The 25,035-nt window shown below is 40.0% G+C and overlaps 1 protein-coding gene across 2 annotated transcripts in view; it reads left to right on the top strand.

Moving 5' to 3' along the window:
• Positions 1–25,035, top strand: part of TENM2 (teneurin transmembrane protein 2) — a 600,599-nt gene that overhangs the window by 530,122 nt on the left and 45,442 nt on the right. For both annotated transcript variants that reach the window (XM_009285708.1, XM_009285709.2), the window contains 2 exons: positions 12,730–12,876; positions 24,315–24,525. In XM_009285708.1, coding sequence (XP_009283983.1) covers positions 12,730–12,876; positions 24,315–24,525 — 358 coding nt within the window. The remainder of the gene's footprint in view (positions 1–12,729; positions 12,877–24,314; positions 24,526–25,035) is intronic.

The raw sequence follows: 25,035 nt of genomic DNA, 5'->3' as shown, positions 1-25,035 counted from the left end.
CCCGGAGAGGTGGTGGATGCCCCATCCCTGGAAACGTTCCAGGTCAGGTTGGACGGGGCTCTGAGCAACCTGCTCAAGTTGAAGATGCCCCTGCCCACGGCAGGGGGGTTGGACTAGATGACCTTTAGAGGTCCCTTCCAACCCAAACTATTCTATGATTCTATGAGATAAGATTAGTTTTTGTCAGCTTAGCAGAGCTCTTGACCCCAGTTTCCATCCCTGTACCTTAGGCAGCCTCTTAAATATCCTGAGCTTGCCAGATAAGAAGTAAGGCCTTGAACTTGATTTTTAATTTCTTTAGTAAGCCATTGGTGAGAGAATTAAAATAATATTTGATGTACCTGTTCTTGTTAAGAAGAAATGGTTCAGTATTCACTTAGCTCAATTTGGCTTATGCCCGTATATATCGCGTTGCTGAATGGACTGTAAGGGAGGTATGAAATGGAGTCTGACAGTCCCTCCGAAGTGGTTGATAGCACAGCTCCTGTATGCCCTATGTGGAGGGCTTGTGAAGTGAATGAAATTATTCTGAAGTTAATGACTGAACTAAGAACTGTGTCTTCCCTGAAAATCCAAAATTGCATTAGGTCTAGAATATTAGTTTAGTTTTAGTAGGACTTTATAAAAATGTTTGGAAATGGAAAATTTGGTGCTAGTGATATTTGGCTAGAATGGATGCATCCAAGGGTTGTTTCTTTGTGGAATGGTCAGGCTCATGCCAGTCTGATGAAAGGAAATCTGCGTTTCTAAGTGATTCATTGCCTTTCAGACAGGAGAAGTGCTAGTTATCCAGGACCCTTTCAGGAGGGAGGAAGGGCTGTAAAACCACCAGCAGCAGTTTATAATCCAAGGGTTTTTGTCATGCCTGGTAGTCAGTTAACGCGTAGGAACCAGAGAAAATCCATGCTTTTCTGAAGAACAACCAATATGTTAATTTTAACTATTTTATGAAGGGCCCAGGTACACCAAACTGCCAGGAACCTTGAGGCTGCACAGTAGCTGATTGAAATCCATGTAATTCTGTTGAATTTGGCTGAATTTTGCCAATGTGGACCAGCTTGTGTCCTAGCCCTCAGCTGATAGAACCGAGAAGGATGAAGAGTCAGTCTGGTCAGTGAAGAAGGATGTGATCCCAAGAAGTCTAGCCACTTCAGATTTAACGGTTAATTTTACATTACAGCATGTCAGTTTTTCTCAGACAGGTGAACTTTTCAATATTTGCAGTATACCTTTTGTTAGACAGAGCTACTGCCGAGGCCTCGCCTGTAGCGCCAGCTTTCATGTTCCGCACAACATACCTGTTTGTGGTTTTGTTGTTCTCCCTGTTTCTGTCTGTGCGTTGCTTCTGAAGAGACCGGAGTTTGAAAGCTTGCCTTGTTATCATTTTGTGTTAGGCCATCGTTGTTTGCAGAACACTAGAAATAATTTTATTGTTACCAAATCTGATTTAGAGACCTAGTTTCAGGTGTAAATGTGTGAGCACAGCAGAGGACAGTGTTTCGCGCTTAATTACAAATATCCTGTCTGTAGGATAGTTTTAGGTCTACGTAAGTCCTAAAGAATTACTTTAATGTGGTTATATTTAATGTATCTATACATTTACCTTGCCAGAAAATGTCTGATTTAGCTTGGTTTGGCATTTACATTCCGGGCCTCTGCACTGAAACTTTGTTGCAACAGATGTTGCTTAAAAATATTTTCTGAGCAGTAAAGCTGTGATTTTCCTTTAAAATTTGAAGTATGAGAAATGCTGGGTGGCATTTGTGTCTTGAGAAAAGCTAGCCAGTGACAATGTCGTCTCCTCTGCTGACCCACTGGGGCATTCACAGAGAAAAAGTACATCTGCCTCACTGGAGGGTTTTCAATCAAATGAGAGATCTGGGAGTAATCTGTACTACCAGACAAAGCCTTGGTAGCAACAAGCGATCCTGCCCTTTCAAGCCTGATCATCTGTTTTTTATATCAGCGGGGTCTTAGATTGTAAATGTTTGAAATTAGGTGCTACCTTTGTGGCATCTTGATGTATACAGGGATTTTAAAAGTTCATATCTGAGGAGGTGAAGGGTAGGGCTTACCGCTAGCTTTACACAAGCTGCATTCACAGTATCATTAAATCGGGTTCAACTTTGGATAAGCGTGGCACCATGCCATCTCCACCGGCAAGCTTAGTCTGACAGGGAGCACGGGGTGGAGCAGCAGCATCCTTTGGCGTCTGGGCTCTGTATGAAAACTGCATAAAGGAACATGAAACCAGAAAAACCTTTAAACCCCCGTGACTTCATGCTTTCCTCCAAAGCTAGAATAGAATACTACAGGTACTTCAGTAAGCTGGGTGTGATTCTGAGCTCATACATCGTCTTAGCTGTTAAGAACTGCCAAATTAGGGCTTTGCATTGTTTTCTGTCTGAAATACGGAAAAATTAGGTAATTTGTGTTGAATTTTGTAAATTTCAGCTAGCCAAATGAAACTGAGCTTTTGAAATCTAATGTCTGGGATTTGACAGCACAATATCAAATATCCTTTTGCCAGATACAGATATCACTTAACATAAGAATTACGTTGCTTTTTTCCTCTTTGTCTCTCCCTATGACATGAAGAGGATAGGATGGGTAAGGAGTGTGGGAATGTGACGCAACTTTCTGAATCAGCGTATATGAGATCCTTGAAGCTTTGTAGCTAATAAGTGTATCTAAAAGTATACCCACACTTTACCAAAACATTTATTCAAAAAAGTTCAAGTGCATATTTTTGAAAAGCTATGGCTGCCACATATTTCAAATAATAAAGCAAATTGCATTGTGTGCAAGGAGGTTGCGTAGCAATTACTTTGTGAATCCTAATTTTTATGAACAAATGACTGAAACTCCCTGCCATAACACTGTGATTAATGTAGGGATTTTAGTTATCACATTTTAATTAGGTTATATATTCTTTTAAATATGAGGTCAGTGTTTTGCTTGTTACTCTTCAATTGACTGAATTTATACCTCCTGTCTGATAGGTCACTTTATCATTACGCTGCCACTAAACTATTTATATAGACGTTTTAGAGATAAATCCAACTTGAGGCAGCTTCTTTCTCAGGAGCGATATTACCTATTACAAAGGATGATGCTGGTCCTTGTATCCCATATCAGAAACATTAATACAATAAAAGATTATGGTTGTGGTACTGGTTTTATGAATGCCATTTCACCCAGAATTATATTCTAAATGGATTTTGTTACAGTAAGATTAATTTGAAAGAAGCAGCTATCTTAAACAGAAATTTTATTGCATCTTTAATGTATCTTTTTATTGGGTATATGAATATGAGTTAAATATGAGTCTTGTTTGAAAAGAATACACTGTGTAACTTGAATGTGCTGCTAGGGTCAAATTTTAGCTCTCGCTCAAAATCTCGGCAAATAATCTGCTTAGCCTGTAGAAGAAACTCTGTAGCTATGCTGTAGCTTTTGGGCTGCAGCAGTGTCTTTACTTATGTCCCTATGTTTCGTATAACTACTTTGCTTATGCCGGTACACATCTGAAACGATCCTCACCTGATCATTGATAAAGCCACCATGCAGAGAGTTGGTTTCTGTGCAGGATGTGATGCATCTTCTGTGTTAAGGTTAGCAATATCGGGGCATGCAGACAGCACGCTGCCTGCGCACCGCACTCGTACCATCCCTTACCCCTGCCTGCAGTCTGTGGATGTTGTGGGGGCTGTGTGGAGACAGGATCCCATAGACATCCCACATTTGCGGGGCTGGATCTGGACTCCTGGCTACAGCGGAGCACTTGGTCTCTTAGCATTGCAGAAGCTTCTCAGTCTTATAACTAAACTTCCTATCAGTGCAGTCTCCCTTCCTTCTTGAAACTGTCTTTTAGATACATAAATAGCCCAAATTCTTTGGCTCAGCTGAAGCTCTCTGTGTATACTCAACCTGCTGAGCAGACAGGGATTTTTTGATTATTGATCTGTTTGGTTTCTGTTGTGGTTTAACCTCAGCCAGCAACCAAGCACCACCCAGCCGCTCGCTCACTCCCCCCCAGTGGGATGGGGGAGAGAATCAGAAGGGTAAAAGTGAGAAGACTCGTGGGTTGAGATAAAGACAGTTTAATAGGTAAAGCAAAAGCAAAGCAAAACAAAGAATTCATTCACTCCTTCCCATCGGCAGGCAGGTGTTCAGCCATCTCCAGGACAGCAGGGCTCCATCACACGTAACAGTGACTTGGGAAGACAAACACCATCACTCCGAACGTCCTCCCCTTCCTTCTTCTTCCCCCAGCTTTACATGCTGAGCATGACGTCATATGGTGTGGAATGTCCCTTTGGCCAGTTGGGGTCAGCTGTCCTGGCTGTGCCCCCTCCCAGCTACTTGTGCACCTCCAGCCTTCTTAGTCGGTAGAGCATGGGGAGCTGAAAAGTCCTTGACTAGTGTAAGCACTGCTTAGCCACAACTAAAACATCGGTGTGTTATCAACACTGTTCTCACCCTAAATGCAAAACACAGCACTGTACCAGCTACTGGGAAGAAAATTAACTCTATCCCTGCCGAAACCAGGACAGTTTCCTCAAGTCTCAGGACAGTGTAGCACAAACTGTCACCCTCTTTTCACTGCCCAGCTGTTGGCAGCTTGAAGGGGGTCACACCAAAAGCTGGTGATAGTTAGAGAACTCTGTTGGTCATGTGGTTGTGCACAAAAGGGAGACCTCGAGGGTGTCTCCCTCCAGGAAAGTAATGGGAGCCCATCTGCTTGAGTCGCTTAAAATGAAGTTGGATAAAACGGAATGTACTGCTGGGAACAATCCCCTGTTAACAAGGCATGATGCTCTGACACCCGTGGGCTTTTTTTCAATCTCAAATTTTTGCGACCTATATTGCAGCATGAGCTTTCCTCCGTCTTTTGTGTGTGTGTGTGTGTCTGTATCTTTTTTTATAGGTTTTTTTTCTTCAGGAAGATGCAAATGACTTTTCTTGAGACTTCCTTTTTAATACCAGCAGTTCCCCTTTGTGTGAGGTTTACTTCTCTTCTTCTAAACAGTTGCACATGTTTTTCTCACTTTTTCCTATTTCATTTGGAAAGCTGGATGTTCTCCAAGTTCCTACCTTTACATGTGAAGACAGAAATTGCATAGATATATAGTAAATAGAAATCAGAAGGAAATTCTGTTATGGCTTACATATACCAGGCAATTTAAGGAACCTTACTTAACATTCATAATTGTCTGCCTGCACAGAAAGTATTAGAGAGGAGGAAATCAGGATTCTGGACTCTTGAAACTTACTTCTTGGCCTTTCCATTTTTTTCAGCCTGTTCAGTAAATAAAATTGTAGCTGGCCCATTCTTTGGTTTTAACTCAGGCATGTATTCGTCTCCCCCAACACATCTGCAAATAGTTATTTTTTCCATACATTCTTTTGTTTGATATCTAGCTTAAAGAAATATTTAATGTATTGGTTAAGTTTAAAAAAAAGTTTTCTCTAAAAAATAAAAAAGAAAAGAAAAAGAAGCAAGGAAGCCAGTCGGAGGATTTTGGTGACAAATGTTTCAGTGCCACGGAGAAGCTCCTGCTCTGTGTCAGCACTCTCTGGAACCGCAAGCAGCACTGCTGTTGTACTTGAGCAGTGAAGTCGGGCTTTTTATTACACTGAAATTGTTAATTTTTAACAATTTGTCAATCTGTGTGACTGTCCTGCTTCGAAGACCTGAGCTAGTGCCTCTGCATGGCTCTCTAGCCTGTTCTGGAACTGTCCAAACTCACTCAAAGGGGCCTCACCTCTCACTCAAGCAATACTATATTGCATTGACATATGTTTAGTTACATGTTTTGGATTTGAGTTTATTTCAGTTGAAATATTACTCTGTAGAAAATAACTTGTGTGTGCCTACCGTAATACCATGTGTCATTTTTATTTGTATGCCCTTTCTTTGGCTTTAACTAAGCCCTGTAGGCTTTGGAATTGAAGGATTAAAAAATAACAATAGCAAATAAAACACATAATTTTATTTTCAGTGTTGCTAGGTACCTCGTTCTACGTACCTCATTTATTATTTGCTAGATAGCCGTAGGCATACCAGTAACTCACTGAAGGAATGTGCAAAACATATGAAAACAGTGATTATCCTCTAAAATCCAAATTAAACAGGCTATTATCATTACTGCTTTTAAGTCATTTCTCTGTGTTCTGTAGGTACCATCATATCCCAGACTACTTGTATTTGCTACAGTTCTGTAGTTAACAGCTGTAATGAGGGGGATTTAAATGTAATTTAAATGTTCCCCGTGAAACTCATGTGAGCGAGAAAACACTGTGCTGTACAACAGACTCTTTACCGCAGGGCATCTTCACCCATAGGACCACCTGGTCCGGTGTCAGTTCAAGTCGATGAAAAGACTCCACCGACTGCCAGCAGGCTTTGGATAAGGATGTGTAAAATGGGGTTAGGAGGAAAGATAAACAAGAGATACTACATTCCAGAGGATAGCTGCACTACACGCGTGCTAAATGGGGAGAGGTGCTGGGAACCCATTCTATCTGCTTGAAGATATTGTTTGGAGGATAGATGGCTGATAGACAGCTTTGGATCAGAAGGACTCAGAAGGTGTAACCTCTTGATTTACATCTGATTTTCCGTGTACAAACTGAGTAGAAGCTAAAAACATTGTCCTCTTCTCTAAGTGGTTACAAGACATCACCTAGAGAGATTTTACTTTTTTCCCTCCACCTCTCCTATTCCCCTTTTTCCTTTAATTATACTAAGAGGCTACCTATTCATTCGAAGTTTGAAAACGTTAAGAAGAACAAGATTTCTCTAACTTCTTTTTCCCTGGCTGCCCTTTCCCTTCCTCCTTTTTCAGAGTGGTTGGCCCCACCGTAACTGGGAGTTCTGATGATTATTAAGGTTTAGACTGAAACCACATATTAATTAGACAGTGTGTCTTTATATTTTGATTTACTTAAAATGTTTGTTTTGGAGTTTTAAAGTAGTTTATACAAAGGAAAATCTATATATGCCTGGGTAGCTGGGTACACGTGTATTTGTATACCTGGGGTTTGTGCGTATCAGTGGAATGAAAAGGAACTCTGTGCAGAATTTACCCAAAATTGGATTACAATTTTTGAGGTACTGCCTAGATCCTGGAAATTAATTTGCTGAGTTAAAAAATGAATTAATCACTTTACAATTTAGTCTCAGAATAATTTCGTTGTAGGTAAAACTTACAAGTATTCTCTCGTAAACATATCCAGTACTATCACTTTCTTAGAAACAAGTACTGTCCGTATTGATTTTGCTTACTATTCGTAATGATTCTGCAGACTTTCTTGTTAAATTCAGCTTTTCATAAATCTCATAAGTTTTGAAAATATGAAACCATAGAAATAGATAAAGCTTACATAGGCCTGGAGGAAGCAGTAGATTTAATTTTGCTCACAATGCCCTCAGTAACAGCAGTGTTTGTTGTTTTCTAGACTATTTATTTTTCTGTTGTTGCTATGAAAAACACTTTAATTTGTATTGTTATAGCATCTTGTAGGCCCCATCATGGACTGTGGCAATGTGGAGCTCTACAGACAAATAACAAAATCTAGTATTTTAAGCTCATTTTGTCTTTTGGTTTATAAAAGCTTTCAGACAGGAGCTTTCTTTTCCTATTGTGTCTAACCAAAGGTCTCAAACCTTTTCTCCATGAATATTAATAATGTGAAATAAGATGAATGTAATAATTTTATATATATAGTAGTAGTTGACTAAATACTCCTCTTCATATTGACACATTCTCATTTCTCGTGGTGTTTTGTTAGTGTTCTGTTCTTCTGATACTACGTTATTTACTTGGCATCCATGGTAGATCCTCTTCCTCTTAGTCATAGGCACAGTCAAGAGACAGAAATCTGATTTATTCCCGGAGGAAGGACCTCAACTATTTTATGGAAAAGATACCACACTTTTTTTTCTTAAGCCACAGTCCTCTCGTGTTGCTACTGAGTATTCATTTGTACTATGTACCACCAAAGTTCCTTTCACTGTAACGTACTGCCCTCATACGTGCATTGGAATGGATAAGCTGAGGAAACGCAAGTGGAGGGCTCTCAACTACTGAGAAACAATGTAGGTATATAGGGGGCAGGTGTCCCCGTGCACTGAAACAGATCAATTTGCTGAATCTCTGCGTACCAAATTGTAGAGTTTCAGAGTTGTCTTCAAGCCCTTGTTACGATCCATGAGAGTCAGCATTCTCATGCGAATTACCGCTGTAGATGTGGTATGATATTAACTCGCCAAGAAATGGGCTTTTTAAACTATGAGCAAGTTAAGAATGTAACAGCCTCTTTGAACAAAAAAGAGCAAGAAACACCATGAAATCCATTAATGTATTTGTTCTGTTACTCCAGTTTAGTTGCGTAGTTGGAAAAAAAACTGAGAGGAAATAAATTCAGGCATTAAACACTAGCCCTACTGTTCCAGAACTGCAAGATCATAGAGATTGTTCTGTTCAGTGAGAATGCTAAAAAGTGTTTTGGGATCTCATATGTGCAAAACACCAGTTTACATCATTCTCTGTTAGATCCAGAGATATAATGCCTTTATTTTCTCCTTCTCCTTTACCACTGCCTTCCAGCATTCGCTTTACATGGACATTTTGTCTGTCTGTGGTATGGAGAGGAATGAATTTTAGTATTTTGATTTTGAAACCTTCTCTTACTCTGATGGTCCCTCACAATGCTAGTCACAGATTCCTGATGCTACATTGCAAAAAGTGCTGAAATCTTTCTTGCTGTTTTAATTGTAAATGCCTATGTACCTGTATTAAAGCTCCCAGTTACCAGTCCCACAAGCAAGTTGGAGACTGAAAGAGAAGGGGGGCTGCATTAGTGTTTCACCTCTAGCAGCAGCAGCCTGTGCAGAGACACTGCTAGAAAAGTGTGAGACACTTGAACTGCTGTTGCCCGTACTCTGCCTGTTCTGTGAATAAATAGGTTGTCAATCTAGCACTTTAAACAAGCATTTTCTTCTTTTTTAACCTAGCTTTTTGACATTTTCCATTAAGCATACTGTAATAGAAAAGATGAGTAGAATTTCTCTACACACCAGAAATAGCAACCTGTCTGCTTAGCGTGAAGGGCCCTTTTCTGTGCTGTGACTGAGAGCTTCATACCATGGCGGATTACTTCTTAAGGTTAGATGTTGATAGCCCTTCCCTCCGTGACTACCTTACTCTCTCTTTGACTACCTTACTCTGTGAGTGAATTCATAAGACAGCCAGGAGGTAATACGCTGCTCGGAGTGAGCTAGGGCTGCAGAATGAAAGCAAGCTTTACCCATGCACTTGGTGTTAGGATATGCTTCATACAGTGTGCATTTCCAGCAAAGACCATGTGTCCAGCTGTGAGCACTGAGCATTTGCTGAGACTCTGAAGGCACCTCAATTAGGCGCTTTGTGACCTTGTCCACTGTCAAAACCCCTTGAAGTGCATCAAGGCCCATTAGCCACGTGCAAATGCTATGTGTGCAGAGGATGTTCATCGGTACTAATCATTGCCCGCATGCACATGTAGGAAGATTTAAATAGAGATATTCAGTACACTGCCTAAATATAACCTTTTTTAGAAGAAAACTTGTTTTTAATAGTTCGTTAATGGATCATAATAGACCAACTTGTCTAGTTGGTCAAGAGGCTGTTAGAACAAATATTGGTCTAACAGACTATAGTGCTATGTAAGTATTTGCTTGAAGAAAAACAGGCATGAACAGAAATGCATATATGCACACACACGTATGGAAACACACATAACCATGCAAAATACCTAAATAGTTGTCCATTACTTAAAGCTATTTTGAAAGTTAATACGTCATTAATTTAAAAGATCTTTTAAGGAAGACATTATTGTCAAAGTACTTGGATCTTATTGTAGTCTACTGCTGGTTTTTTCCCTTCCTTATGATATTTATGTTATTGAAACACGAAGTCTGTCTTTGGAAGGCCACAGTTAAATAAACTCTATAAAGGTAGCATAGTGTTTCCTAGCAACATCATGTCTATACCAGTGACGCTTGCTTCTGTCTTTAAGCTAAACGCAAAGTCATGTCCATTAACCCCCAGCTGCACATAAAACTTTTCAGAGATTTTGCTAGCACCCTACTGTTCGTGTTTTCATCTTGCTCATACGCTGCAAAGCAAACTGCTTCAGTGATTTAATTCTCTTCAGTGTCTCAGTATAAAGCCAACCGTGTGTGTATATTCACAATTACTATTTGTTTTTCATTTAAAACAAATTTGTCCTACAGTATGATGCCTCCCTCAAACATTATCATTTTGGTCATTCAAACAACCTGACAAATGAAAGAGATAAAATAAATGCCTTGAAAATATATTCCCTGTGCTGCAAAAGTAAGTGCAACGTTTTATAGCTAAGATATGTAATGCCAAAATAATCCTACATTTACGTGAAAAGGGGCACTGTATGTTTTTAATACACAACAGCATTGAAATAAAACTTCTAGGACTTGTTTCTACCTGCTGATAGCTTCTGTGTAAAATGAACTGAATGGTCTTGGCCCTGTTCACAGAGGTGTGGTATCTTACTCCACAGAGCTTTGGTGGAGATCAAGCTGCTGTGCCAGTGCTAGAAATGATGCAGGTTCAGGCACCCTGGCAGGACAATGCACAGAAACTTTGATTGCTGTTATCTACAAAGAGCCTTTTCTGCGGGACAGCTGAGGTCTCAGAGGTCTCAGTCCAGCACCTTCCAGAGGCCCAGCATTCTGTTTGGTTTTTTTTTTTTAAATAGTAAAGGAAACTTTCAGAATTACATCGAAAATTAATGTGGCTGTGGACTACTTAGTCCTATTAAAATTTAATTAATCAGTATGAACGTATCAGGTAACAACCCAATGAGGAAAAGTGAAAGTGAATGCTTACGTATTGTGATACCAGTTGTGTGAGTACCGGGGATACGAGGCAGCTCACTTTCCCGCATGGGAAACTCCTTCAGCAGTGTCAAAACCAGTATGGGGTCAGAGGAGCGTCTCTCTAAGATCGCCTGGCTACAGCAAAGGCAGCTGGGAGGAGTAGGAAGAGACACAAACTCAGAGCTCTGGCTTTCTGAACAGGTTTATAGAAACACACAGAGAGTCTAAATTAGTGATTTCTGGAAGGCTGTTCAACCTTTCAGCACTAGTATGAAAGCTGTGCTAGCTTGACAGTTGCTCCTATTCCCAGTCACCTGCAGAGGCCAAGGGGCACAAAGGCAACATAACGTCATAAGTCTTTCTCCAGTGCTGCACATCTGAAGTGGTGCTGCTCAGACAAACATTTATTTGCTTTCAGGATATTTCCAACTGCTGCTTTCCTCACTCACAGCTGGTGTAAAGAGTATCCACACTCCGGTAGGGTGCCCATTAGTTCCTTGGTGCTCTTAAAATGCCGGGGGAAGGGAGTGGAGTGCTTAATTAATAGTCACAGCTTGGGGTCACGGTGGCAAATGCAAAGGACTGACCCAGCCAGTTGGTGAGACCTGAGAGGGCTGCAGCAGGTCCCTGCACATCTTGATGCCGACAGTGACCCATCGCTGCTGGTGGAGGGGAAAATGAGAGCATGAAGCTTTGTGAGCTGTTTTGAGATTAAATTTTCTGCCCAAGGCCAACAGCAATGAGGTTAATTATTCCGTTCTCTGGTGGTTGTAGAGATGGCAGGATTAGACTGTATTTCCAACCCAAACGAGACAGCTGGTGAATGACTGGGATCCAACATCTATTGTCAGTATGGCAACACAGCCTTCTCCTCCTGCTCAGACTAATGAAAAGGTGCTGAGAGATCTGCTGCAGGACTCTCAAATCTTCTCTCACCTCCACAGGCAAATACACATGCTTGTGTGGATTGGGTGTTGATGGATTTGATTGTATATAATGAGGCTGAAATTTGGTTTTCTTACTCTTTTTCATAATGAATATTCAGTAAGATACAGTAGTGCCTCCTCCTGAGACTCATTTAGTTTCAGGAAAAAGCAGTCGAGGTATTCTATTACCTGTGGACATTTTGTTAGAATGTATGAGCACCTTAGCTAATTAATATTTTTGTTCCTAATTCAGCTCTTGCTATACAGTGAGTCATGTCACACCCACAGTCAATTCAAAACATACATCTTTTGTGGGATATCTCTTCTAACGTGTCTTTCAGAAAGCATGAAATGTTACATCATATAAGCAAACTTAGTGTTAAATAAGTAGGTCTTTTAAAATGACTGTTAAAGAAGGAAAATATTTTCAAAACTATTTATTTAAACTTTGTGTTTAGAGAAGCTCTGGAGAATTATGCAATGTGCAATACAAAAGGCACTCTGAACACTGACATGCTTGTTGAAGAAGACGTTCTCCCTCATATATGCATATACACACACATACAGCGGGGAAAAATAAGAAGCTGTGATCTTCTGCCAGCAGACTGTAATTTCTGTCATCTCAAGATCTGAACCTTTACAGGGTTCTTAAAACATGTATTATGGCTGATGGTAGGACTCCTCCTGCCTTTTGGCTTGAGTTAAATCCCCATTTCTCTGAGGTATCCCCTTTCCTTACCCTCCTTCTCCACCCCAGGGCTGTGGCTCTGGGCCAGGAGAGCGTTTGTCCCACCAGCAGGAACGAGCCTTTTTGTCTGCACAGTAATATTGTCAGAAGTCTGAGTGGCAGTGTGAATGAGTGCGTCTTGTACTTACCTTCTCCATTTCTTCAACCAGATGGCTGCCCTGATTTGTGCAATGGCAATGGGAGATGCACACTGGGTCAGAACAGCTGGCAGTGTGTCTGCCAGAGCGGCTGGAGGGGGCCTGGATGCAACGTTGCCATGGAAACTGCCTGTGCCGATAACAAGGATAATGAGGGAGGTGAGCAAAAGTCTTTCAATTCCCAGTCCCTAAAGAACAGAGGGTTATACACGTTTTCTTTGTGAGTCATTTTCCTTCAGAAAGGCTTCGGCTGTCATTGTTGTCAAGTGTTGTGGTTACATTTCTTTTGAAACAAATGAGACTGAGCGAGCTGTGGCCTTGTGGAGAGATGTGGTGACCCACAACGCCTGCGTCAGGAACGAACAGGCAGACTCAGTCCCACTCCGCATCCCACTGAAGCCCACGGTGGAGAGCATGGCCCAGCGGACCAGAACTTCTTCCTGTGGGCTCTTGGCGCATGTGAATTGCAGAACAACTTACTGTGCCTGTGTGCACAAGCAGAGCGGCTGATTGAGCGGGATATTTAGCAATATTTTTTCTGCTCTGTGCTAGAGGCCAGGGTCATGCTCTCATGTACAGAACCTGTGTAAGTGGTTGTAGCTTGCTGTCATATCGCGCGGTTCACGTGCCAGACTTTAAAGGGCTGAGTGAGGTGCGCTGAACAGTCGTATATGGTAAGGCTCTGAGATCCCAGTTCAATTTTCCCTCTCCTTTATCAGGCATATCCCTGTTAAATACAGAATTTGTGTTCTGTGTTTACCTTCAAAGACGGCTTTAGTTTATCTCATCTTGTAGAGCCTTCCATGGTGTATTAGGCTATGCTGGGCTGAAAGCAGTGCTGAGAAGCTGTGCCATCTAAATAAGATTGCTTAATCTGTCTCCTTCATTTGAAGCAGCTTTCTTATACTTTTCATTACAGTGTCTTTAGTAAGTCACTTAAAGTCTTTTTCACTTACTTTTGCTCTTCATTAAAAGTCAAACGTCAGAGACAGCTTTGAGACGCCTTTGCTTTTCTTTGGCCAATAATTAATCTAAAGAGCGCATCTGTTGTTTGCCGGTTAATAAATGTTTTACTCATGGTATTTCCTAAAACTGCAAAGAAACATTTGGCTTATTTGAATGGCTGCTTCTAGGGTAAAATTTCCATTAAGATGAGTGCTTTAATTTTGTATCAAATTTCAGGGTGTAGAAATTGTTCATAAGTCCCAATCTCAGGAACAGGTATATTTGGTTTTGATTACATGATATTAACCACATCTGAATATCATCCACTAGCTTTAATCTGAAAATCCTCTGTTAGTTCCTTGGTTTCACATATGATCAGTGCTTATAGAAATATTTTAAAAGAGCTGGAGCTGATTCAATTTCAGAAAACGGGAACTTGCTTTATAGCCGTTACGGAATTGTAAAGAGCAGAATCTAACTGCCAGATTACATTATTTGGCATTTAACTATACAACAAAGCCCACTAAAGTTGTGGTAAGATGCACTGTAAGAAACTAAAAGGTGAACTGCTTAGGTTTGCAGTTTTTACAGGCTTTGAAGAAAAATTTGAAAACGGATATATCATCAGATTTTCCTCAAAACAAGACATGAGTTTGAAAAACATTATTAGAAATACTGGAATAAGATGTTTACTTACTTATCCAAGACAATATTCTGCACTTGTAAAACAGATAGGCAAACAGGGGAAAAAATGACCAGTGAGACCATTCAGCTGTTCATACCAATTTAAAATTGCAGAATTCTAAAACGTAGTTCATGGAAGGCAAGTCGAAGTCAAAGAATACATAGAATAAATATGCCATACAACAGACATATAACATCAATCAGCATTACCATGAAAGGTGCCTGGTTTCTGGTTTACCATAGTCGCACCTGAAAGAAAACTGTTTAGCCTAGCTGAAAGCTAGAAAGATTAAGGGGAGAACTCTTCAGACGTTCTCAACGCTTGCAGGTTGAAGTTGTTCTTTTTCCAGAGGCTGGAGAGGTTACTGCTCATTGCTTCTTGTGGGAGTGTAGATAGTTTGAAAAGCCATGCATGTTCCAAGGTCCAAACAACCTGAAAAGTCCGTTTGACTCACACGTTTTCACATGGGGATTTTATGAAAACGGCAGAAATGAATCTCTTGTCTTCCCACCCTTAGCTCAGTACTTTAATCTGATGATCATTACTGCTCTCTAATAGTCTCATCCTTATTACGTTTCTGTAGAGTTTTTCTATAAGGGAGCTTAGGTGATGTTCAACGCCTGTTCAGCTAGCTGTTTCTCCACATACTTGCAGGGTACACCTGAAAAACCGAACAGACAAACCCTTTGATTCAGGCACGCTGTGTTTTGTACACGGCGCAGGTGGCGCAGGCTGGGAGTTACCCACAGGCTGTGTGGCACTGCAGCGCTCTTCTGTCTCTCTCGTGCCTTTGTGATTTTTGCTGTTTCGGTTTGCTTGATTATATTTTGAGTTTCAGTTTTCTTTGAGATGGCATGGGGTCCTTTCCAATATGCGCTGTAAGGACAGAGTCATTGTCATTCCCATCAGTTTGCCAAATTGTCAGTCACAAGAGCTATAACAAAACTCAAAACTGAACATAACGTTAATCTCTTAATATTTAGTATCTTAGAGTGCAGTTCTGCCTTTGCCTTAAGCTGTACTACTCTTTATGTGTCTGGTTCACTGCACATCTGGCCAGGAACACGTCCTGTGACCTATACGTTTATTAATGCTATCACAGCGGGGACCACAGGAGTGTGCAGGAATGGAGAGGAAGGAAGGGATGTGTGCTGTGTACTTCAAGTTGCACCTTTATGTAATTGTGACTGTGTATATAAAGGAACAGATAAAATTAAATTTCCTCATTAGACAAAGCCGAAAACTGTACTATGGGAATCAACGTTAAAGATTCAGCTAGTTACCAGAACCCCAAGTTTCACATAAAATGCAAGATTATTGAAAGTTAAAGAAATCGCCTCTTCTCCCAGTCTCTTGTTTCATTTGAAACTCAGCTGAGTTTATTTGCAGCAAAATGTTGAACTCATTTGCTGCTCCATTACCAACGTTGCTCTGTTAACATAAGCAAGTAGTTGTGGAGTAGTACTGAAGATGCAAGCTGTTCTTTCGAAAGGCAGTAGGGTAGCTAAAAATACAATTTTTTGCCTAAATGAGATCCTTAGCTGGACAGCTGAATCTCCGTCCTTTTCCATCCGTCTATTCATGTTGTTGAAATATAGTTGCTTCAGCGTGTCACTGAAATGCAACTATCATTTTCCGTCTAAGCAAGTAGTTGTGGAGTAGTACTGAAGATGCAAGCTGTTCTTTCGAAAGGCAGTAGGGTAGCTAAAAATACAATTTTTTGCCTAAATGAGATCCTTAGCTGGACAGCTGAATCTCCGTCCTTTTCCATCCGTCTATTCATGTTGTTGAAATATAGTTGCTTCAGCGTGTCACTGAAATGCAACTATCATTTTCTGTCTCCATTCTTCCCCATGCGGCAACAGATTTAACATATTTTGGTGCTCGTCCACTGTTCAGCCATTCTTATTGCAATTGTATCTCACAATCAGATTCAAAGGCCTTAGGCCAAGTCTTCATTTCATGGATGTCAAGAAGAGCATTGCCACTGACTCCAAAGGGATTCCCATTTGTCCTGTTTTGTCTTATTATCTGCCACAATGCGAATTCCATACCATAGTTCAATAAGAGAAAAATGAAAGATTATACTTAATATTTTCTTTCAATTTTAGATTAATACCCTTTAGTTGGTTTATTCCTAGAAGAGGCAGATGTGTCCCTGTCTTGTTGAGACTTACAAATCTTCATTTTAAATGAGATGTCAGTGTGTATTGCTCACATAAATAAGACAGGATTCCAGAGCAGAGAGAGGAGAGCGTGTCCAGAGCTGTTTTCTCCTCTTAGAGCTGTTCGAGTAGAGCTGTGCCTGACCTGAGGGAGCACTGGCAAATTCACCTGTATTTGTCCTTACCATCACATGTCAAATCTAGATATGGGCTTAACTGGGTCTTCATTATGAACCTGTCTAGGGTCGCTACGGTGCATAGGCTACTTTGCTGAAAAAGCTTGAAAGTCTCTTATTTAACTATTTATTTGTCTATTTATTTCTCTATCTATTTATTTGTTTATTTTTAAGGAGGAAGCCTAACTGAAAGGTAAGGGTTTTCTGGCACTGACGCACTTTTAAGATCTTTTTTAATTGGAAAATGCTTCTGTTTTCCAAAACATGTTTGGATTACATCATTTACTTACTGTGACCACTTCTAACTCTAATCCCTTTCCTTAATCAGTCCCTCAGTAGTCTAATAGTTACTAAGCATCTTTTGGAGGAATTAGAAATAGCTTTATTTTAAGACCTATACTTGTGATTACAATGTATAATCCCCCCAACAGACATGTATGACCCATTTAATTCACCGTGGATCTATTTTAGGAAATTAAGTGATTAGAAATTATATTTTGAGGAGTGGGAGAAGGTACATTTCTTTTTAAGTTCATATTTCTTTTGACATATTGCATAAGGAAATCACTACAGGGGCTATTTATACCCATCTTTTTACAATAACTATTTTGTAATAGTGTAGTTTTTCCTAAATTGCAAAATGCTTTTAGTATCTTGGAACAGTCTTCATAAATTGTGTATGTTTAACTAGACTTCACCTTAGATCTTGGACTGCTTCCAAGTAAAAGGGACAATGTAATGCATAGCAAACATCATAGTCCTTTTCTAAAGAACAGTTTCGCTAGATGTTGGATGCAGTCGATACCAGGAGCTCATGTTTGAGGGGCCTTTGTCCTGAATTCTATGGGATAATCTGGGAGAGATATTTAAGAACTCTGGCTTCTGCAGAAGCAGCCCTGGCAGGAGTCCTGTATCACCCACTTGGGTTACTCTTTCTAGGCTTTTCTTTTCCTTCTTTCTCTCTTCTCCCACCTTTTGCATCCTTTCAAACTTACTCTACTCATGTTTATAATTTTTATTGACAAGACAGTTAAATTATGTAATCTCAGAGAAAGGAAAATAGCCAAAATTTTGCTAAATTGGTTTCTTTCAGATTTGATCAGGATGGAGAGGGCAGGTGCAGGCAGGTTAAAAAAAAAAAAAAGCTTAAATGCAGTCACTGCTTATATCACTTCACAGAGCACATTTCTCAAAATGTAATTATCTGGACTAAAATTGGGTGGGGAAGGAAAGTAAGCAACCCATAGCAGTACAGAATACTAAGCTAAATGGAATGAGGAATTCCTTGTTTGTTATGCAAAGTGGGACATTCTTTTTAAAATTCATTTTAATTTATTTCCACTTGGCTTTCCAAAGAGAGTTGTACATATCTCAGAAGGCAAATTTTGCCCTTCAGTTTGTTACTATATAGCTGTAACCCTACCAAGACGTACAGTTGGCAGTAATTCTGCTTGGCACAATACATTAAAGATAATGAATGAGAGAAAGCCAGCTATCTGCTCCAGTATGAATTCTCTTCAATTCATGAGAAAAATACATTTCTAGAGAAGTTCACTGTCAGGACAGTGCACTTGACTGATTGAAAGGCTGTTTATTTGAGTTGTCTTAGAAAACTCATCTCTGAAAGACGTACAGTTGGCAGTAATTCTGCTTGGCACAATACATTAAAGATAATGAATGAGAGAAAGCCAGCTATCTGCTCCAGTATGAATTCTCTTCAATTCATGAGAAAAATACATTTCTAGAGAAGTTCACTGTCAGGACAGTGCACTTGACTGATTGAAAGGCTGTTTATTTGAGTTGTCTTAGAAAACTCATCTCTAAAATTAGACAGAAAGAAAATAGAAAGAAAAGAGAAGTGTCTTCCTGCAATAAACATTTAGTAAAAAATTGCTTTTCGAAAATTACAAATCCTGTGACTTGATACTGCATCAGGCTCGTGACATTTAAGATAATACAAGTATTTCACAGCAAAAAAGCAAATCCTGTAATTTAGCTTGCCTCAACAAGCATTGCCTCAGCAGGGGTCTCTAATTCAGCACAGACAAAAGATTTTATGAACTTCTCAATATAAATACCCAGAATACTTTTGGCGCAGAAAATACCTTTCCAGAGCCTGTACAATAGTCAGTTTTAGAATATTAAATGTAATGAGTAGTTGAAATCTGTTGTGAATGGGGGCCAGAGTGAGTCATGTAGGCTCGAGTATAAAATCTGTATCAAAACTAGACATTATGTAAGTTTGACAAGAGCTAATGAGTGTGCTTGTATGCGATTTTGTTAAAACTTCATGTCAGCCTGTAATCGCCTTTACACACATTAGCCAGCTTATCCTTACACTGTCCCTCACGGGATATGTTACTACAATAACGTGCTCTTATAACCCATGGAGAAGCAAAAGCAAGAAATTCAGTGACGGCAAATTCCACAATTTGAAAAGCTACCGGTTGCTGCGTAGGTATCCATGCGTACACTGGAACTGAACAAACATTTTTTTCAAGATTGTTTTCATCTTGGAGCCCTCTAGGTCAACTCTGCTCTAAGCAACGTGTGGTTTGAAGTTGGAGCACCGATAATCCACCAGTATTCACAGGTTCTGAAAGACCACCACGCGCTCAGTGCGTAGCTGGAGCTACGCCTGCAGTAGTTTCTTCCAGCTGATGCTCTTAGGGATGAGGGTTTTCCCGACTGCCAGAGCTCTGGGCAGCACGGGGATCCTGAGCGGGCAAGGGAAGTGGGGCTGTTGCTCTACCAACGTCATATTCCAGGGTACTTTAAAACGTCATTAGGGAGTGTTTGGGGCATTTGGAGGCACGCCCAGCTTACACAGAAGCCAGGTTTATTCCACTTTACCACAATGTGGGATTTATAATCCAACTTTTCCTGAAAGGCAGCTTTGGTTTAGGCTTATGGTTCAGAAAATACGCTGTTGTGCTCACAGTTTGTTATAAAAGCCCGTGGTATGATGGATATCCTGACAGTTTACAGAGAGGCTTTCCAGTTTGGCTAATGGAAGAACAGGGCTGGAGCAGGATTAGGAGCATTTGCTTTCTTGTTAGCACCAGGAACTTCTGAGGAATTATTTTGAATTATGTATGACAATATAGCTAACAGTAATTAGATCAAGCTACAAAAGCGAAAATTTGGGTTAAATATTAGGTAAAACTTCCTGGTAATAAGATATACTGGGCTGTGGAATAGCCTGTCTGTGGAAACAGTTCTGCATGCAGTTTTAGAGCTCAATTAAAATATTTCTGTGTTGGCAGAGAGAAGGCCTACTCTTTTGATGATCTGATAGAGCATCTCTAATTTTTTCACCTTGGGTATATTAATACTACACATAATTAAAATCGGATCATGATAAATTAACTAATTTGCCCTTAGAGTGATCAAAGGCCCTTTTGCCCTCAGGGTTCGTAATAGCTGCTGTTCCCCCCCCCCCCCCCCGCCTCTATTTTAATCATCAGTCTGAAATGTTTATTAGAAAAAGAAAAAATTCCAGGAATTACGCTCTGAAAGCCACCAGCTCCCGAAGCTAGTGAAGTGTAAGGATGCCCTCTACTGAGCATGTGCTCAGAAGTTTTGTTTTGGAAACAAAATTGTCCCCTGCTGGGTACGGAAAGCATTTTCTCAAGCAGCTGGATGTCAGGTCAGAGTTGACTCATTCTAACGTGTATCATGAATTGAACCTGAAGCACAACCTGCAAGTATTTGATGAAGAGTGGAAACTAAAGATAATTTACTCGTAGGATTTAGAAAAAAAACCAAAACAAACCAATAGCTCAAGCGTCAACTTTCCAAGGAAAGGTGTAGCACAATTCTGGAACCCAGTCACCTGAACGTGATAAAAAATATATTCAGTGGTGAAGGAAGACTGATGATGAGAGGTTCTAAATACATTAGGAGTAAAATATATCATTATTTCTACTGAGAGCTTTTTAGGCCTTGTAACGATGTTCAAGAGGAACACAATAATAAGGCCATCTTAAAATATGGCGTGCACGAGTAGATTATTCTACTTACATGTAATACTTTTAAAATTTTCTTTTTGCTGTATAGTTAAGTCTGCCAAAAATCTTGTGGAACAGTTCATGGAAAGTCAAGAAATGTGTGTATCCATTAGCAGAAGTGAAGTCTTCAAGAGGAATACCATGTCACTTGCTTTGTTTCTGAAAAGATTTGGGAATTCAGAAGAACTGCGAACAGCAATGGAGAGCTAATCCTGTGCTGCCAGTTTAAATCAGATCAAAATTTCCTACTTCTTTCTTCTCAGTTAAGGCCAAGTCAGGACTACTTTTGGTCTCAAGTTGTTGGAGGAGGTTCAGCAGCACCTTAACCCCCTCTACAGTCTCTTCCTTTTAGCATACAGAGTTTCAGAGAGCTGCTAACTGGCCACTTTAAACTCAGATGTGTATGCTATGAAAAGCAGCAATATCTTGGTGAGGCTAATGGTGAGGTTTTTGTCATTGAATTAACCATATAAATAATTCAGTGTGCCTGAGGAAATCTGGAAGATGACAAGCTCTGCAATATATATTAAAAAACAAAGTACTGAATTCTAATTAAAATTCATGCTTATAGCAGAGTTTTCTCTTACAGAAGGTACATTTTTTTCCTAGCCCTTGTTTTAATCAACTGAGTCTAATGCAACTAAATGGTTCTGTAACAATTTACTTCATATGTAATGGTACAACATGGCTGGAGAAATGGGCTGATAGGAACCTCATGAAGTGCAAGGTCCTGCACCTGGGAAGGAACAACCCCAGGCACAAATGTATGCTGGGAAACACTTTTTTTATCATGAGGGTGACTGAGCGCTGGAGCAGGTTGCCCAGAGAGGTTGTGGAGTCTCCATCCTTGGAGGTATTCAAAAGCTGCCTGGGCATGGTCCTGGGCAGTCGGCTTTTGGTAGCCTTGCTTGAGCAGGGGGGTTGGACCGGGTGACCTCCAGAGGTCCCTGCCAACCTCAGCCATTCTGTGATAGTACGTCCAGATAGCAAGTTAGGCAAACGTGACCTAGAAACAAATACATTCTGACAGTAATCAATACTCTCTTATACATGGAGTCAGAGATTTCAGAGCAACAAAGTAAACAATAGGAGCAATGCAACTATGAATGCAAACAGTATAGCGATGTATAAGCCTTTGACACCAAACAGCAGTGCCCGGGTTCTGGCTGCGTGTGCTGAACAGACCCATACCTCAGCTCTGCTGTTGCAACAAGCTGGATCAACTAGTTGGCATAAGGTAAAAATATCCTAACTCCCAAATCCTGCCATCTGGGAATAAATTAGTACGGGGGAATACAGCCTTTTGGGGGAATACAGCCATATATTATAAGTAATAATGTTCCAAACCAGTAAATCGTGTGTATATTTATGTTATGGTATACGCCTGTCTTTTCTAAATACTCTTGTAAGCATCTGGAAGTGTGCAGGCCGGAATTCCATAATTGCACAAAAACCTTCCAACATGAAAGGAATCATACACAGGTTTCTCCCTGGTATTGAACGGAGATGTTTCTAGCCTCCCAGGTCCTGAACTGGCAATTCAGAGCAGTTTGATTGCCTGCTTGATTGTTTGTGAGATAACGGTGAGATTGGCAGTGACAGGGTAATTTACTGAAGATTGCAATGTCAGACTATATCCAAGGGGGCTTGTGAGCATAAAGATGTGATTCGCATGACTGACAGGACACTGAGAGATTGATATGCCAATTGAAAGTTCATGGTGTCATCAGAAGCATTCGGTCACAGCATCCCATAATCTGCTGCATGATGAGGTCGTTACAGACATAACATATGCTCACCTCTAATAACAGGTATAGCAAAAATATGATGCAGCTTGAACAGGTAAATGTAAATTTATCAAAGGGAGTAATTTATATCCTGTGCTTTGCTTCTGTTATTTCTAATGTATTGATAGGATTCTCTTGACTGGTGGTCATCTGAATAAAAGAACTGAGCGCACTAAACAGTGGGCAGCTTTAAGTTCATAGTCGCAGAGGCGTCACAAACTGAGAAGGAACGCAGGATGCTGAGAAAAAGTTCTCAGAGCTTAATAGGAAAACTGCCTTGAGTTATAATCTGAAGCTAACGGTGTCCTTACAATGATTATATAAAGTGGGTGGAAAATGGACTGTAGCAAAAAAGAAAATTCCTACCGCCACATCGGAAAGGATTGCAAGATGAATGGAGCTCTTAATGTGAATAGGCAACTGACCTTAAAGCAACGTATAGGTCTCGCAACAAGGTAGTTTGTCTAACTTAAATTTCCTTAGAGGGCCGAATGAAACACTGTCAGCCTACCTTGGCAATTTTGTTTTTAAATCAGAAGCAGTCATTTCAGGCACACACAATCTGTTGGAAATACAAGGCTAATTGTAAAATAAGAAAGCTTTTTGTAGGTTTTGGTTTGGGTTGCTTTTTCTTTTGTTGTTGTTGTTTTTCCAGTTATCACTGTGTAGGGTAATGCTGGTCTGTTGTGCATTTGAAGATCTCAAAAATACATTAGTCATGATCTTACTCTAAGGTACTTTTGTCAACTAACCTACCGGAATGTTCTCTCTTGTGTATGATATTCAGAATGTGCCCAGGCCGTATTTGTATTCAAAAATCAGATTAATATGTCTTGGGGAGTCTCTGAAAGTTTACAAACCTGAGTAGATTGCGGATTGAATGCCTGATTCTTGTCAGAGTAGATGAACAAATGTTTCTAAATTATTAGAGATGATAATATTTTAAAGTAAATGGTTATTAATCTCTAAATTACAGTAGAACTCCATTGAGAGAACATATTTCAGTTAAATGATGATACCAAAGGAAAGGATGATGCTAGAAGTTTTAACTGTATGTGCTAAAAATAGTCAGTTGTGATTTATCAAAGTATACAGATTGATCTCCCCATTGAGGATTCCATTTAAATTTCTGGTGTTTAAATTCTAATTTTTCTTAAAAATACTTCTTAAGAAATATTCTTGATGGACAACCTAATATGTAATACGGTGGCTGAACCCACCAGCTTTGTGACTGATCCTTCCTTATCCAAGCATGCGAACAAGTTCTGATTCAGATATCTATGGGAGGTGGGAGTTCCAGCAGCACTTCCCTACGAATTGTCAAAATAGGTACAATGTAATTTTTATTTTACTTAGGTAATGATAACTTACTGTCACCCCCATCTCCTTCCCTCATCTCCCCAAACGGAACAAATGAAATTAAACAGCACAATTCTCAAGACTCTCATAGCCCAGCAAGGAAATCTAAAAACTTTGTTGGAAAGATTTTAAAAAAAGCACAAACCAACTGAACAAAAAATGTAAACAAAAAATCCTGTACTCCTTCCACTAGGCCTTCTTCCTAGTTCCAACCCTTAACAGATTTCTTTGGGCTTGATTCTCATCTAACACCGGTTCAAATTAATTGTAGCAGTAATGGTGTTTAACCAGTGTACTTGAGAAAGTCTCATCCTCGTTGCATTATTGGTTCAATTACCAGTTTTATGGCGTAGAGATGTTATGAAGAGTAAGCGTTAACATTTTTTCCCAGTGCCTTAAGATGTCCATTAGATACTGTTGCTTGATAGTGCTGTGCAGCTGGCTGAATCTTGATGATTCTTACTTTTCAGATGGCTTGGTTGACTGCCTAGACCCAGACTGCTGCCTCCAGTCTACTTGTCAAAATAGCCTGTTGTGCCGGGGTTCACGTGATCCTCTTGACATCATACAACAGAGCCATTCTGGTTCACCAGCTGTGAAGTCATTCTATGATCGAATCAAGCTCTTAGTGGGGAAAGACAGCACTCATATCATCCCAGGAGAAAATCCTTTCAACAGCAGGTAGCAGCTATAAATACGACACTGTATCTGTGCAGTTGCATTGTATGGGAGAATTTCTCCAGATATTTTATTCATGTTTTAACATGAGATGCTGGTTTCAGGTGCTTCATGTGTTTGCATCTCAGGCATCATTCCCACTGAGGGCACTCTGTTGCAATTTTTGATGTGGCCTTTATTTTATAACACTGAGTTCTATTAGCATTTTAACATATTGGCAACACCTAGAAGAAGGTTCGTTCCGCTGAGTAGGAGCTTCTGAGGTTTATATTTTACGAAGACTGCAGTCTAGAACAAAAGCAAATGCAAACTAGTTTCCAGTTAGAAAGAGATTGCGTTTTATTTAGTGCCGTTAACACAAGTTGCAATAATGGAATAACATTTCAAATTATTTTAAAGATACGTTAACTTAGGGGGTTTTATTATTTATTCCTTATATAAAACTGTTTTACTTGCATCATCAGTACATCTGACCAGGTTTTCGTTTTCTTCTTGGTTTTCTTTTTCTTCATC

Source organism: Aptenodytes forsteri, unplaced genomic scaffold (genome assembly GCF_000699145.1).
Source record: "Aptenodytes forsteri isolate BGI_AS27 unplaced genomic scaffold, ASM69914v1 Scaffold54, whole genome shotgun sequence".
NCBI classification, from domain to species: domain Eukaryota; kingdom Metazoa; phylum Chordata; class Aves; order Sphenisciformes; family Spheniscidae; genus Aptenodytes; species Aptenodytes forsteri.
This window is presented reverse-complemented; position numbering and strand designations above follow the sequence as displayed.